Source organism: Melanostigma gelatinosum (assembly GCF_949748355.1).
Source record: "Melanostigma gelatinosum genome assembly, chromosome: 3".
NCBI classification, from domain to species: Eukaryota; Metazoa; Chordata; class Actinopteri; order Perciformes; family Zoarcidae; genus Melanostigma; species Melanostigma gelatinosum.
Genome location: NC_136636.1, coordinates 12,144,785 through 12,162,892, shown reverse-complemented (window position 1 = coordinate 12,162,892; position 18,108 = coordinate 12,144,785). Strand labels below are relative to the sequence as shown.

Sequence of the window (18,108 nt, the reverse complement as noted above, 5' to 3'; positions counted from 1 at the left end):
CAAAGTTTGATTAAAATCAAATCTGTCTAAATTAAATCTGGCATTAAGGAAGAGAAATAAATCTTCTTTTGTGTTTTGAAAAATAACAGCACTTCATAATGACTCTGCCAACATCAGAAATACTTTCATAATGCAAACATGTAAAAGATTAAACTGTTGAAGTAGTTTTTAAAAAGCAACAAGAAAGTCCTGTATTTCCCATAATATTCTGCAGCTTTCTGTTTCTTTGCCTCAAGACAAGAGAGAGGAATATATCTAAAAGTGACGAGAATTATCTCATTTATATTCATGTAAATAGATATTCTCAAGACAAAACATGATCTTAAGATATTATAATGTGTTTCATCTAAAACATTTTAGAGGTCAAAGGACATGATGTTGAAATATGAATAAATTCAGACTGCAAACATTTTTTGGGGAAGATACATCTATGAGCAAAACATAAATCTTTCCCGCAGGAGTGTCGAATGTGAGAAATGAATTCTCTCTCTGGTTCACACAGGTACAACATTCTGATGACTGAACACATTAAACACCAGCTTCTCCTCTGCCAATACACAGCAATCTGCACATTCCATCTACTTATTTTGGATGCTCCTCACAGCATGTGATTACTTGAACGTCAGCCGGACATCTCTCTTTTGGCAACAACAGGAATCAGCCCGAGAGCCAAAAACAAAAACTTTTGTCCCACGCTGTTGTCCTGCAGTCCTGGTAATAATCCCGCTTTGTATTTTGGAACAAAGTCTTCAATATGTTGCTCGACTATAACTGCATTTTAAAACACATAAATATCAAAGAGCAGTGTTTTTAATATTAGAGTTGTTATTAGGGGGGGGGGGGGTAAAGTAAAGATACAAAACAAAAACATCACAATGCTAATTTTTCTATTATGTGAAGTATCGACAAAACTGCTGGTTCTATTCTTGAGTTATCGCAGATAAAATTCATTGGGATGATATAATAAAATAAACAGGACGGTTATACAAGGACACAGCTGCACTCCGTCTTTAATGTGGTAGAGCTGGACACACTAAAAAAATCCAGGTCACTGATCAAACCTCCACAAACACAACCCTCAATCAAGTCAGCGGTACCCCCCCCCCCCCCCCCCCTCAATAAAATGACAAAACACACAAATAGGAATAATTCTGTGTGTTTGGTTATACTTGTCCCACAGAAATTGGTTTCACAGAGCTTATTATATTTTTTGCCATTGTGTCTATGAATGAGGCTTTTTATTTTGCATAATTGAGACCAATATTTACAATTACTAAATTGGTTTATGTACAAGAGGAATTAAGAAAGACCTTCACAATATTTTTTCATGTAGCATTGATTTATCTATGTTCATGTAAATATTTTCTATTAGATTCATTCTTTTAAAGTCTATATTTTTTCTCTTCACATGTAAAGCTCTTTGAAATAGCTGTAAGTATAAGAACTGTGCTATATGAATTCATTTTCCTTTCAGCAGACAGCTGACATTAAAAGTTCACACTCACTATGAGGATGAAGTGAGGATGAGTGAAAATGGTGAAAAGAAAAGAATAAATGAAGGATGGAGACACAATGCTCCATTGCAGATTGTAATCCCAGCATTATCGATTCTGGGGTTCAATACAACATGACAGCAGAAACAGCAATAACGAGTTGCCAAAATATAGAACTCGGGGCAGAGATGCCGTCGGTTACAGTGCTGGCCAATAAAAAGGGGTTGTGGATTTCTTTGAGGCCTGAGCAGTCAGTGAAAGGCACTGTGGGGTCTCCATAGTTCCAAACTCTCAAACACCCATGGGGGGGGTGGGTGGTTGGGGGGGGGGGCCCTCCCTCCCTCCCTGTCATGCCTTAACTGAGGCTAGTGTTGACACAGTGCTGGCCAATCTAATTTTGATTGTCAGGAGCAAGGAATGGTGATCCTCCCCCCGCCCCCCTGAGATCATCAAGTTCATTTCTCTGGCCGCATAGGGATTTTTTTTTCCTTTCACCCCCACCCCTCCATCTCCCCACCACTAGAACAATATTCAGCCATTCCTGGGCCTCTCAGAGTGAGCTCACTGGAGTTAATCTCTCAGGCCTCTCTCCTCTCTGTTGCTGCCTCTCTCTCTCACTCGCACTCTCTCCCTCTCTTTCTATTCAAAAAGCCATTCGAGAACAGCTTGAATTAGTGACAGTTATTATTCAGACTAATGAGTAAAATCTCAAAGGCAACAACAGTGGACTGTGACATCGGCTATAACAGCATTCATAAATCATCAAGCAAGAGAGATTTATTTATAAGTGGGTGACAAATGTAATTTCTGAAACTTATAAGATTTTAATTAATCGAGAACAACAGTGGTGACGAAGATGGCAGATATCTGAATGTGTGAAGTGTGAGGTATTTGAAAGAAAATCTGTGAAATGTCAGGAAGCCTTCATTGTTTTCCCAGATCTGTACCATCAGAGAAGACAGATGGCCCTCTGCACCTTTGTTTGTCAGTGTGTGTGGGTGTGTGTGTGTGCGTGTGTGTAAGTGTGTGCGTGTTTGTGTGTGTGCAGATGCGCCTGCACATCTCAGAGGCCAAGGGAGTGAAAAAGATCAGATTTATTAACAATATTTGTTTAACATTTGAATGCTTATATTTTCCCGAATTCAAATTAAACAACACAATCCCAAATATGAAGTAAAAAACAACAACCATTGTCTACTTATTGAATGAAAACTGACCATATCTGTGAGTTAAGATTCATTCATTATTCATATATTTCCAAATACTCTCATTGAGTTCACTGCTTTCCATCATTTTAGATTTCAGTATGCATGATGAGTGAATGCAATAAAAGGCTACTAAATGTCTTTTGTGTGGTGCAGAAAGACGGGGGAGCTGCACAGTGACAAACTATGACATTTGGTGGAGGCCTTTGAGTCAGTATAATGAAATTCAAGCCGTCGCAGACATTAAGACAGACATTAATTTTCTCAATGAATTCCCAGCCAATGAGATGCAGTGACAGTCCAGCAGTGTGTGGCTTTGTGGTGTAATTGAAATGGAGATGTAATAACAGAGAAGAAATTAGGGGACAGAAGATCAGTTGGCATGAATGGATCAGTCAAGCTACCTAAATGAGAAGCCTGCATCAGAGAATAATGGAGATGATTAATTACAATGCTTTGTAACCGTTTGCATGGAATTATTTAAAATATGTCATTTAAATAATTTTCATATTAGCTATCCATAAAACACCTATGACACTTCAAGTAAACGTTGTTAATTGATATTTGTTGTTCTCAATGTCCTGAAATGTTGCTCAAAGTAGCAGAAATACAACTTTTTAACAACTTTACATGCAGTACAACAAGTTGGCCGTTTGAGGGTACTACAACTAAAAGTCAAAGTTTAAATTCGTCTCTCACACTTTTTGCTAATCCAGCCATCCCTCTGCCATCACTTTCTAAAGGTTAAATGTTTTTTAATCAACGAAAAACTAACCGATGGGACATGTGGACGGATGCTTCAGAGGACACAGCTACAAAACCTCAACAAAAATCAATCTTAGCCCGATCAAATACCCAAACCAATCGCAGTTACAAATGTACAGAACATTGAAATGTCAACTTTGATTGCTGTTGGAGTTGGTGTGCAGCAATACAAAATCCAGTTCATCTTTCAGCTTTCCATCACTCACATTAGTTACATAATTCTTTCATAACTTTAAACACAAATGTATAAACTCCTACTTTGAAACATAATGTTTGCAAAAACCCAATATTCAAACACTGAAAGCTTTAAATGATTTCAAAAAACTAGGAAATCTAAAAGTCTTTGAGGGGGTTGATTTCTAAGTTGAAAGCTAATAAAGAAAAAGAGTTTGAATGTGATTGTCGTACTCTCTGTGGTATAAACCAACTACAGTAACAGCGTAACAGAGCTTAGAGGGAATACTCTGAGTACAAAAGAGAATAAATTGTATGTAACGATTTTAATAATACTTCTAGTTTGACATAAACAAGTATCAATTTAGCAAGTTTATCTGACAGAAAGAAATGCTTTAAATAAAAAAGTTTCATCTCTATAAATATCACCCACCCGTCAATAATTTAAAAACAAAGCTGACACAATTTTCAAAAAAATGCACAATACGGGAGTCAGCAAGAAAACATTGTGCTTTTAAAACTTTTAAAACTCTCATTCCTAAAATCAGCGAATAACAGTTTGCACTTGAGCTGCAAAGCACAACTGCAGCTTGTCAGAAGTAATCTTGACATTACAGAAAACTATTTCAAATCAAAAGATCAAAGGTGAAAGGTCGAAATTATTCCATCAGGGGTGTTGGGTTCACTGGGGAAAACTGACCAAACCAGAGGCCCCCACCTTAAAAAATGAACAAATACAAAACTAGATTGAGATACACGTTGATATCGCTCCAAAATAATTACATGTGGCTCCTTTGTGGTTAAAGAAATGCATATTTAAAAACTAGAGAAAGGCTGAAATTTAAAGAGGGGGTAGGGTGGTGTGTTCGGCGTAGGTGCATGATTTGCAAGCTGTCAGATCACGGCTTTGCGGATGAAGAGCAGTAGGCCCCCATTCTCTGTCCGGTGCTCGGTGCTCCCAACCCCCTCAACGCCTCTCCATACCCCATGGGAGGAGGTCTGTTGCGCTGCGGCCACACTAAATCAACACCGTCCTAATGAGGTGTCACACTTGACCCCCAGCAGCCTCAGCCCCTCACATGGGTGTCAGAGCCACAATGAGCGGCCCTCCATCTCCAGCGCCTGGCTGACACATTTTGATTCATGAGAGAGCCTGGGCCCTGTCAGGTCAAAATTACCCCTATCAAAATGCCACCATCAACACATTCATCAACCCCACCTCTGAATCCGCCCTTTTTCTTTCACCTCAAAAAAAACAATTCTTCTCCAAAAATCAACAACACTTCCTTGCTTGTGCTCTACATGCGCCCCTCCCTCTGACCTTCTGAAAGCACACACACATTTGCACACAATCGTACCTCTAAACACTTTACACACATGCACGTTCTCGCTGATGACCTCTTATTGCGGCAAGAAGTGATACACCTGCCTGTCATTGGTCGGGGTCCAGCCTTCTGCTCCTAATGGTTCTCTGAGCGATGAACTCTGTGTCCCCCAGGTGTTGGTAAGCCTGTCCTCTGACCTACTGACCCAAAACACTCCTTATGTGAACAGGTCCTCACGCAGCTAATAACAAACCTGAGAATGAAATCTGTGTCTCCACTGAGTCAAAACGCAAGGAGAAGGGCAGGGTGCTTACTCATAGCAGGAGGTGAGACACACTATTATCAGTTCAATCAGCTCATTGTGCACAAGACACCGTGTCACAGGTAGAACTCTTCCGATCGTGGTCACACTTGCCGTGAAAAATAATACATCCCACTCTTCAAAACGCACAACTATCACAAAGAGGACTGAGTCTAGAGTGCCCGCTCTTCTTCCCCTGGAGATAAGCTCTTTCATTGTGAACACAGCTGAGACTTTCGCCTTCCTGTTATCACCCCGGGACGAGATCATCTCCTGCCTAATCAACTCGGCCCGGCCGGCAGCAGATGCTCTCCCCGATTCAAACAAGGAGGATCAACGTCAACAACCAATCCCAGTCGGCTTTGTAGATCAACAATCAAAAGTGTTCCAACCTTCGTTACAGTTTGGTACAACCTTGTTCTTCATTTTACAAGGACAAGCTATAAAACGGTGGCCCCTTGCTGAGAAGATCATTTGCTGTCAGCTGACACTCAACTCTGCCCACTGAGGCAGCCATCTGCTCCATAAACTTTCCCTTGAGAGACAATGGCAGTCCAGTAAGAACAGTACACCCGTCAACTGACTGGTCTGGTCTTGAGCCTTTACAAACGTCCATGATCTCGTTGTCATTATCATGCAAAACGAGGATGTCACTATTTATGACTAAAACTATGAACTATCTTCATGGATTCTTGCCACAGTGTTACAATTAATTATGCACACTTCTATGGTTTATCCACCAGGCATGGCAACATTGTGTTGGGTTAACAAACTCACACAGTTTTATCTCTGCAATGTAAAACAGTAAGAAAATGTATGTTCACAACATAAGACAAGGTGACACTAATATTTATCATTGGATGTACAATATGTCTCCAATGAGGCTCCTGAAGTCATGGGTCATGAACTGGAGTTCATCCAAAGTGTTAAAGAAAAGTAATAAAACTGTAAGGTGTTACGACCCAACACCCATAATGTTAATGTCGCAAAACGTTGCCTCATTTGTGTCCCGACACATGTAGGTAATTGTAATCCAGACTTTCTGTGTTACAAACACCATAACGTTCAAAAGTCGGGATTTAAGACTTTGAACTTTAATGGTTTAACCTCCAAACAAAAAGAATGCATGAGCTCGATAGCTCGGTTGGTCATTTGGTCAGACCACAAAAACGTACCTACCCTTTGACTTTCCGCCCTATGGAGGCTGACATTTGGCATAGAATCATATTCATTTGATTTGTGACTGGAGGCCGAAAAAATATGACATTGTTCAAATGTGTTAGGTGTTACCGACATCAGTGACTGTGGTGTGGCTAACAGTATAACCTCCCTTTAAGAGGCCTGCAACAAGTTCCTGTTTAATAGGTGCTGCAGAGAGCAGAATTCATTTGAAAAGAATCTCGAAACACGTTGTTACTGCTGCGTAATCCCACAAGCCATAAAACGTTGCAGCTTGAAAAACTTGGGATTTACATTTATTTTCTTCATATATATTCATTACAATGCAGCTACAACAGTATGAATCATACGATGCCTTTTTGAGTTCATCAACCTCTTCCATGTATGAGCTTCTGTTTTCTGGTCTTTCACACTCCTGCCACCAGCTGCCAGCAGGGCTTCAGTAATAATGATTTTCCCACTTAATGATTTAACCATTATAGTCTCCCTCGCCTAAAACCTGATCCCGCCAGAAGGCCAACAGGCTTCTCCTGTCTTCTCTCAAAGCTGCTCGTTATGTTCTCAACATGAGATGAAACATGACTCCTCCTCTCTGAGTAGTTAAGCCGTGTGTTTACTAAATGCACTGACAGATAAGCGGCACACGGAGAGACACATTGTGACTGAAAGCTTCCGGTTTTATTCAAGTTAAGTCAGGATTGTCCATTTGCAAATAATGCATCAGATTCAAACAGAGACATATTGGTAAATGTGATATGAGTAGGAAAACACACGGGGGATACAACAATCTTATATTATATTGAAAACTAAAGGATTAAGTGTTTGTCCGGCTCCATTGCTTAAAAAGTAGGACGACTGACTGCATGCTAAGCTCCACTGAGCTTCTGTACCATTCTCAATACCTTTCATTGCCTTCACACCACAGCTTCACAAGCTGATGACCTAAATACAAGCTGATCAAACACACTTCAAGCTTTCAGTTTCGTAATGGTGATCCTGTTGTGTTCAAAGAAAATGTTACACAGCAACATCCTGTTTTGGCTGTTTTGTTTTTGCAATTATGCAACATTTGACATTAAAATGAATTCCTGAATGTTATATCCAGCATTAGAAAAATGCCACCTACACTAAGCAAGCAGAGGGGCATGCACAAGAGTAAAAGGAGTGTCCTGCCAATATGTTGATGCCTGATTCACAGAGACTCAGTAGAGAAGGGCGGAAGATAAGAGGGAAAAGACAATAGAAATAAAAATATATATTTCAATGGTCAGCTTGTGATACTGTGTACCTTAAATTTAAGAAATAACAAATTAAGTGGAAAACATCCTGTTAAACACTCAGCTAAGCAGTTACTGGTGCAGGTTGACTTTTTAAAAATAGTATTCAGCATTAATACACAGTAAACATAGTACACAAAATGTAAAAATGTCTGCAAAAGGTCATACACTTTTTGCTATGACCATTGATTCCTTAAATGTAAGTTGCAATAACTTTGATCACCTTATTTATACAGCACTTTTAAAAACAGAGTTTACAAAGTGCTTTGACAGACAAAGTAGCAAAAGCGAGGCAATCAAACAACAGCTCAACAGTGAGGCCCAGCAAAGCAAGACAAACTAAGGTAAGAGTTAAACCCTGATAAAAGACTACAATAGATGAAACAAAACCAATCGATACTATAAAAATAAACTGAGAATTCAAATGAATTTACAAAATTAAGTTAATAATAATATCAACAATAAAATAGAGTAGTAAAGCAACAACATCAAATAAAATGTGTCTGTAAAATGTGTTTTAAGAAGTGATTTAAATGAGATGACTGATTACTTATCTCCTCCAACAGGTCGTTCCAAAGCCGAGGGGCCCTGATGGCAAAAGCACGGTCACCTTTAGTTTATAGCCTCGACTTTGAAACAGCCACAACACATAATACAACCTAGCAACCACCCATAACCATCAAAGCAATCATCCAAAATCCTTTACCCCCTGAATCCTCAATTCACTGCTCATTATTGAGTCAACTATTACATGGTGAATAGTGAATGAGTGAACAAGGGAGTGACATAGAGGACACAGCCTGAGTAACCACCTAGTGAAACCCTAACCAAAGATCTGACCAGTTAACAGACTCTACTGAAGCCTCTGCAACTACTTAATAACATGGTAACCACCAACTATCAATATGTTAATAACAATGTAGCAAAGCCTGGATATCATCTTGAAAATGTACTCAACCACATACCAACAACAATTGTTTTTTTCATAAAACGTAGTGTCCTCTGATTGATATCAATGTTCTTGTTTTGGCTGGCTGGCTAACAGCGGTAACTCATGTTAGCTAGCATTTGTGGAAAGGTCAAAGTGAAAGAGGAATTCAGTTTTCATTCTCAGATTGGCATTTTTTATATGAGCAACCTGTGACCATATTCTGTAACTCCGTGTATTCCTGTACATAGCTCTTACTGTGTGATATGGGCATTAAGGTGTTAAAAATACAAAGTATTTCATCGTGTGGTTTGTATGTAAATGAAGGAGAAATCCGACATGTGGAGGAAAGTCGAAAGTGGGTTAAAATTGTGAAGTTTTTCAACAAAAGGGAACAGTTATAAGCCCCTCATCACTTAAAATGACACAAGGACTGAGGCTGTGCAATCCTTTGTGTTCAATGGAACTTTTGATTTGGTTTAACAGCTAAAACAAGAACCTTTCACACCTAAACAATGGACTCTTTTTCTGAAACTTAACACTCAACAAGTGAGGAGCAAATTGTACGAGTGTGTAGTGAGTGAGTGTGTGTGTGTGTGTGTGTGCGTGTGTGTGTGCATGTGACCCCCCCCCCTATGTCTAACAATCATCCTGACACATACCACCCTTTCTCTCCTCAAATAAAAACAGAGCAAAAGAAAAAAAGAGAAATCATCCACTGTTGAAGTACTTTACGAGATCCTCCTCTCAACAGAAAAAGTATCCATGGGAATCTTAGCACGTTAGGGAGGCCTTTCTCCCTTCCTCTCATCCGCTCTCCCCCGCTGCACCCATGGACCAATGCAATTGTTTATTTTCTCCTATTGAGGCTGCTCCATTCACTGGCTCTCACATTTACTCTGCTCAATTGGAGTGAGACAGCACTTATTCCAGGAGAGGAATGTAGCGTTCCACTGACAGAGCAGCAAGAATGCAGAAGAAATAATTAAATGTTTTTTAAAGGAAAAAAGGTACAGCTGAGCATGAGGGAGAACGACGTCAAACCGAACGATGCGGGACTGACAGGATTGTCTGCCGTGATGAGTATATCCACACATCACCTTGACACTACAAAGTAAAAGGAGTGTTTGAATAACGCACAATGCTAGAAAGTGGAGCAGGGATCCTTTAAGGAGGTCATTCATTCGCTGTGCTTTCTTAACTGAAACTCTCCCGCAGGACAATGAAGCGTTCTCCGGCCTGTTGTAAGATGTGGCCTGTCCTCCAACCTCTCAGCTCCCGGCCAACAGCACAATAGTTGCGAGCTGGACCGTGGAGTTCATTTCTCCTGAGTCTATTCTGTCTTGAGAAGGCAGTCGTAATGACAGTTTCCTTCTCTGTAACAATGGCTGCCAAAGTCTCCCTGTCAATCTCTGTTATCTTTCACCAGGGTGAATCGTCGAGATAGACGCAACGAGCTGCAGGTTGAATCCAGACTGACACCAGTGCAGTATTTGGTAAAGATGAGCTGCTGATGCACAAAAAAGTGTCGAGCAGTTTCAGGTTACATCGGGTTGTTTCCGTGGTGGATGTGGGTTTTTACAGTATGTTTCTTTCAGCTGATTAAGAGAAACAGCTTTGTCTCTATATCACACTGTCACTCACATTGTCTGCTGCCTCAGCACACAAGATATTCAAGTTACAGCATGTCTACAGTGCAGGAAACACATTTCCCCTGTCTTTGTCCTTTTCAGGTTTTAGCTACATGGCAGACGAGTTGGCAGTGAGTTTTCTTAATATGATCCAATTTCAAGAATCACAAGTTTGCCCCCAAAGGGCTTTAAAATATGTACAGCATATTACCCCCACTTCAGATAAGAAACAACTTAAGGAAAAGCAACAGAAGAGGAATCCCCCTTCATGCAATTCTTGTCTTGTGTACAGAACAGACAAAAATAGAAATAGTCAAACAGTCAAATTAGGTTATGGAGAAAGAGAATGTTGTGTCATATTGGGTTGCATATCAGGTAGATAAATAATCCCTGAATTATTGAGCACAACAGAAAGTGATATGCTATCTAGTTATTGGCTACAATCACACATTCTCAGTGGTACACTGCTCAAACAATGCTAAGACTGGCCTCTACACACAGTCAGTAATAAAGTAGACGAGTAAACAAACCAGGTCAAATCTAGAAAGACGAGTGAAAGTGAGTAAATACAAACACAGAGCAGTTTACATCCAGTCTGTTTCCATAAAGACTGTATAGTTGTTTGTCAGCACTCATCTGGTCAGTGACAAGTAAATATTGTTGAAAAAGACATTTGACATGTACTCTGGTTGATATTTGCATATTTAAAGTGAAGCAACTATTGCTGTGTGTAATCTCGTATTAAGTGTCCTGACCTGTTTGTTTAGGGACGTTCTGTCGCTGTGTGTATGTTTTAATTGTGAGCTGCCAAAGGGACTGCAGATACAATTACAAAATGTCAAAGAACAACATTAATGTTTGATATTGTACTCAGTCTCAGATAAAGTAAACTGTGTCAGTATCAAACCTTCTCACGATGAAGTCCAAAGTGAGCCATTGAACCATTGAGGCCACTTTCTAAGCAAATACTGCAGCTTCACAATCAAACAAACACCACTGCTTGTGGTACAAAACAAAGGAGCTATAAGAATTGTCAGTAAACAGAGCCTGCATATTACAGTGTATGCAAAATGGGTTGAATATATGGGTACAAAGCTACTCAAAAGCTTTGATTTGGATAGAGAATGAAAGGATTGGTTGAGGATATCTATGGATTCATAGTTTGTAGATTGACTTGACAACATGTAACTCCGACTGCTCTTTCTCGGCTTGAATCGGAAGCATGTTTTCACCACTGAGAGAGAAATTCTCAGTGAAGCAAACATTTTCTTTTGCAGAAGATCAGTGACATTTGCTCCAGAACAGTCAGTCTGCATTCAGGCAGGAGGTCGTCAGATATAAAACACAAGTAAATCGTACCTGCCCCCTGCTGGTCACACACAACTAATACACCATTCAGGACTATATCCATAAGGCAGATGTGACAATTCATGTCAGAAAATATCTATAATAGTATAGTATGCCACATGCACATACACACACTATCTGTCTCGGAAAATACAATCGTTTTTAAAGTGTTTTAAACAACTGCAATTGTAAACATATTGATAATGTAAAAAGCGTACGCGCTTTTATGAAGTAGGGCAAAATATTCCATTGGCTCATTTTACACATCCTGCCCTGCTGGGTGCAATATCAGAGTTTCATATTGCTCATCAAGCTTCCAACTGTGACAAGTCTTTAGATTAATAAAAAAAACATTCAGTCCTTTTGGCCCATAGATTGCAGTGAACGGACGCTGAGAGGAAGTTATCACAGCCGGTCGAAGAAATACAGATCTGAGGAGTGAGAAGAAGAGAGCTCAAATAGGAAATATCTTTCTCTGTGGTTTTCACAGCAGCATGTTGACTCACCGCCCTGCCACAATACAACAGTGCACTGCAGAGCCCATCTGTGATCTCTCAGGATGGACGCCTACACTGATTATCGACCTTATGATTCATACGAATACTTTGAAAACTCTACTGACTACTGGGTTTTTGATCAAAATGTCACAATGGATTGCCCTGTCTCACACCTGCATGGCTCCAACATATTCATGCCCATACTGTACTACATCATATTTTTCACAGGCTTTCTGGGCAACCTCTTTGTGATCTTGGTCGTGGGCAGCAAAGGTAAGATGGCTGGGCGTCTGGTGGACACATTTGTTGTCAACCTGGCCCTAGCCGACCTCATCTTCGTCCTCACGCTGCCTCTGTGGGCCACCTCCGCCAGCCAGAGCGGCTACTGGGACTTTGGGCCAGCTGGGGACCTGCTGTGTAAACTGAGCAGCTATATTATAGCTGTGAACCGCTACTCCAACATCTTCTTTCTCACCTGCATGAGCGTCGACCGCTACCTGGCCGTGGTGAAGCTGATGGACTCGAGGTACCTCAGGAGCAGCAGGTGCATCCGTGCCACCTGTGCCGCAGTGTGGTTGGGCTCCCTGGTGCTCGGCGTCCCGTCCCTGGTGTACCGCAAAGTGGAGCCGTTCGGTGACGGACTCGCCTGCGTGGAGGACAACAGCTCTGTCTTTTTTCTTTGCCTGAGCCTCACCATGGCGTTACTCACCTTTGTCCTCCCAGTGCTGATCATCGTGGTCTGCTATGGCACCATCATCGTGCATCTCAACCGCCACTGTGCAGCAAATCCTCGGGCTGACGCCCGCCGCAGACACTCCCTCAAGATGGTCCTCTGCATCATAGTGGCCTTCGTGGTGTCCTGGCTCCCCTTTAACGTCTTCAAGGTGGTCATAATTGGCTCGCAGTTCTCGGACGTTGATCTGAGTTGCGATGCTCAGTCGTGGCAAAGAAACGGGCTGCTCGTCTCGTGCTGTCCGGCCTTCATCAACAGCTGTGTGAATCCAGCCATTTACGTCTTCCTTGACCATCACTTCAGACGACGAGCCGAGATCCTGTTCAAGACCTTCATAGGGAGGCCAAAGTTAGTGCAGAGCCACAACTCTTCAGCCTCATACACAGTTTAGTAGCTATAATAAAAGTGTTCAATGATTCATATTTAAGAATTCATAATTAGTCATAAACATAAGTGTTTTGGAAATGCATAATTAAGATAAGCATAAAGTGTTTTAGGATTAGCAGCTAGAAGTAGAATTTGAGACATGAAGCTTTTGCCAAAGTTGCAGAAGTTTACCGTTTATACTGAAGGATTATTATAGAAGGGATTAAACCGTAACTGACAGTCTTTGAATGTGTTAGGAGCTCAGGGAAAGAGTCATGAAGACAGGCGTTTACAGAAGTGCACAGGGAAGTTACCTAATAGGAATTGGGATGAACGGAAGGGGAGGAGTTGCGAACGGATATGAGGGCGGGAGATAGAAAGTGTTTTTCTGCCTCTTTTTAGCCTGTGGTTGCCTGGGACGGCTGTGTCCTGGGACCAGAGGTAGTTTTTTCCAAAGTGGGTTAATATTGTAATATTTCTTTGGAGTAATTTACTCCATTGTGTAACTGTAATCGTACTTGCATCAGTGGGATTAAATTCCTTTTAATTGTAAACCAGTTTTGGTAGATTTATTGTTGCAGCGTGTGGACTGTACAAAGCAGCTGGACGCTCTGGCCTCCTCGCTGTGGAACAGACTCAAACTTCCACAATACCATTGTATTAAATATATATATATATATATATATATATATATATATATTGCTGTGATAAAGTTGCAAAAGTAAAAGCTGAAAAAAATATATTTTTGTGTATTTGTGACTTAAAACTAACTCTTGATGTTGAATCAAATGGATTTTTTTTGTCAAAAACATTTCATTAAGGTTAAAAGAATCTAAGATCATTATTGAATTGTGTAACAATTTAAAAGAGACATCATACTTTAAAACAAGCTTTTCCATAATTACAATCCAGAAACCAAAGACTTGCAGTAATAAGTTACATCTGTGTTTCTCTGCATTCAAGTAGAGCTGCAGCTCATAAATCCTGACATGTGCAGCCAAGACTACCATGTTCTTAACAAGAATATCCCATTTTAATCTTGAAAAGATTTGACAAAACGTTCAGGTAATTTTAGTCAAGTTAGGGAGAATTCGATTTTTTTATAAACATGTTTGAAGATTGGCACCATTATTACATTAAATGTTGTCATTTCCCCTCAGTTGTAAGTGCTTGTAAATGACATTCTCAAAGTAATTCAATAATTTAACTCATTTTCTGTCTTGTCTGTCGTGAAGACCATTGGCAGTTCTCAAATGGAGTACTGCCCATTGTTGATGTATAAGTGACTAGTTTTAGTATTGTAGTCCAGTCCAGCTTTTGGTGTAATAATGCAATAATAACAATCATTTATATTTGTCTTAAAAATGTAATCACAATAACATAATGCAGTAATAAAGTCATGGCTATGTGTTGTGTGGACGACATATAACTAATAAGTTGGTTCTTTGTAGCTTATAAAACTAAGATCTCGCAATTGACGTAACCTCTCAGGTTTATCTCGTCTTTTGAGTATACCAGTAGCCGATTCACTCTGTGCACTTTGTGTGTGGTTTGACTGATGTTGTTCATCATCTTCATGAGTGCAAACAGAAAAGAAAAACAGAAAATAAAAAAATCACATGTAGACTAAACTTCAAAGAGAGGTGTGAAATATGAGGTAATTTATGTTTTCCTGCCATTCACATGTGAGTTTTGCATAAGAAAAACAAAAAGGGTCGTGAGAAACAAGTCACACTTATTCATACGAGGAAATGCCAAACTTGAAACCTAAAACCAGTCAGTGCACTTGACTGCAACAGGAAGCAGAAGCTAATTGAGTGAAAGAGGGTAGAATATGTAATTACAAGTAATCAGACAGTGCTTCAAAACATGAAAACGGGCCCACTTCTTTAATTATAGATAGGTTTATCTAAAACAACATTTCATAAAAGCTCCCAGGCTACAACTTGCTCTCGTAGAAAGACAAATACAAAAACCACAGGCAGCTCAGATGTGACATCTGTGAGGTCTCCTGAGAGTTAGAATGCAAAACATTTGTTATTCCTGGTCTCTTTATTATAACTTTTTTACAAAGCAGAGACACTCGGGCATGAGGCACCGTTAAAAGGAATTTCCTAAAAATCAAATGTAGTCATACGAGTGTTACAGCGAACGTTGAACATATGAAAGTTCAAATGTTCATGTGTGCCCACTTCTTTTTCAGTCGTCTATGTGCAGTTTTAAATATGAGAAAACACGGTGCCAGGCTGTGGGTGCAGGGACGCAGGAATTCCCCCTCTCATGCTTGAAAGAAAACGTTTTTTCAGAGATACATTGACCAGCTTTTCTCACAAAACTGTTTCAAGGCTATCGCAAATAACATCAATGTGTTTGGTATCAAGTAGGAGATAAACACTAGTAGTGTAGATGATCAGTATTGTACTGTTGTTACACAGTCTAAAGAATGCTCATACATGAACAGTGAAAACAGTTACAGAACAGGATCTATTCTAGCAATGTGGACAAGTCAACAATGTTAAGTTTGTCTCTGGTTCACATTCTTTATTGTCATGGGCACAACAATTACAGAGAAGCAGTCGATTTAAATGACAATCATAGATGTCAGGCTCCCTCCAACAATTAAATATGCATAAAAAGAAAATTCCGGAAGTAAACAATTAGAATCTAAGACATATGTATAATGTATATGTATAATGTATATGTATAATGCAGAAGTTAAAATATCGAGATAGAATATATATAAATGAAATATACATTTGTAGTAGACAGGTGTACAGGAATTGCAAACTATAAAGACACATTGTAAACCACAATGTAGTAAATTCATATAATGAAACAAGTTGTAAGAAAATACATAAATAAGGTAAAGTGAGCGTGTAAAGTCGTTACATACACACAAAGATGAAATACAATAATGTTTTTGTTTTTAACCTAATTGATTTATACATGCAAGATTGATGCTTTAATCTATGACGAGAAGTTAACTGTTGTGTCTTTTGGCAAATGTTTTCTTCAATGTTGATTGTAATGTTAAAGGTCAAGTGAATTAAAACATCCATCCATCCATTTTAATTCAAATTAAAACAAGTAATTAAAAAAAATGTTAGTTGTTTGCCAAAGATTCAATTGTTTATAATTTAACACAGACAGGCTTAATAGATCAACTTCATCTGTCTCTTCTTTGGTGTCTTATTAAATTTGTTTATTTTAAATAAAGACACTTTTTATCTAAGCAAAATTTGAGTTTCTGAATGAAGAGCAAAATACTTGTAATAAATGATGGTTGTTAAGAATAGAAACCTTTGAATGAACTGAATGACTTATTCTGCCAGTCTGGTACGCACCAGATGAAAGGTGTGTGACCCTGGCATATTTTCCAGTAGGCGAGGAGTCAGTCATTTCACAAACGTATTTGTGGTCTAAGAGACAGACTGGTAGTGTTCTCACAGCACTGTTGCATATCTCTTGCATGCAGCAATACGTGAACTTGCCTTCAACTTCTCAAATGAGTATTGTAACTGTTAAATCTTCAATTAGACAACAAGAAAAGTAGCCCACTGGTTCATATGGCGCCGGCAGACATATTGATAATCATCAAACAATTTGTCAGACTAGGATTTTTTAATCTTGACAATATATTTTAGTTTGTAACCGTACTACGTATCATCTGTAAGAAGAATAAATAACACCTCCTTCCTTTTACAAAGGAACAGTTTGTTAGTTTCATAGGCAATACAAATGCACTGGTATGATCATAGATCATTTAGTTAGCTTTATAGGCTGGATATTGTTACATTACTTAATGATTCTCTTTTACTTGTGCCACTGTTACATAATGTTTCAGTGTTTATTATTATTCTGTAATTGTTGTAATTGAGTTTTATTTCAGGATATAGCATTATTTAACCTGTTGGACTGCAGGAGTTATAAGTAAAAAATAAGTAATTCTTTATTTTTCCTGCATAGCTTCCATATTCATATTATTAATATTAACTTCTCAGTACAAATATAACTTACTCAAAGTTCATATACAGTAAATAAAAAGGTTCACACAAAATACTGTCACATTGGTGATATCTGGGCTTTATGACGTTGCCCAGCTGAAAGGGCAGCTTCAGTGAATTGAGAGATAAAGTAGCATGGCACAATGTTAGTGCATGTCGGTTTTTTGTATTCATACCTGTCCTGTGAGCAAACCTGACAGCTGATGATATTTTAATTGAGGAAGTATTGTTCTCTGAAGGTTTCAGTGTCTCTAACAGGATCTCTTGTGCAAGATTTGACATCTAGAGACAAAAGAGGCCTTTGTTTGTACAGAAACTTAATCTGTACATTGGGTCATACACAGGTGAACTGTGTTTTCCAAAGAACAATTCTTCCTACAGTCAAAACAGCCATGAAAACGTATCATGGAACCATGGTTTCAGATTTATTCAATGCAACTAACTGCCGGGTAAACAATAAACCCACTGAGACGGACGTGGTTTAATGTTGTTGTTTCTAACGAGAGGAAAGGAAGTATAGTGTTAAAAATCTGAATTTATTCATTTTTAGTTCCTGGTCAGAACTTGAAGGATATTTCAAATGAGGTCTGTTTATGTGTTTTAATTTGAACAGTTTCACATATTATACAACAATGCAAATGTACTGACATGTCACTATCACTAAATCAGGGCAGTTCAATGCATTTTAGGTTCTGAAATAAACACTCAAATTCAGTGCTTTACACAATTTTAAACGTATTTTATCTGAATTTCTCTGAATTATGCGAGACTATATTTCATCAATGCTCTTAACCAAAGTAAATCAAAACCCTGAAAGAGCTATTAATGGCACATGCATAATTTGGACTAAAATTATGTGAAACGCGTAAAATGTAATCTGATT

General features: G+C 39.1%; 1 protein-coding gene across 1 annotated transcript; it reads left to right on the top strand.

Moving 5' to 3' along the window:
- Positions 1-12,274: 12,274 nt before the first annotated feature.
- Positions 12,275-13,246, top strand: gpr25 (G protein-coupled receptor 25; the record flags this gene model as incomplete). Its single annotated transcript, XM_079266067.1, has 1 exon — positions 12,275-13,246. The coding sequence occupies one exon, from the start codon at positions 12,275-12,277 to the stop codon at positions 13,244-13,246; it is 972 nt and encodes a 323-aa protein (XP_079122193.1).
- Positions 13,247-18,108: the final 4,862 nt, after the last annotated feature.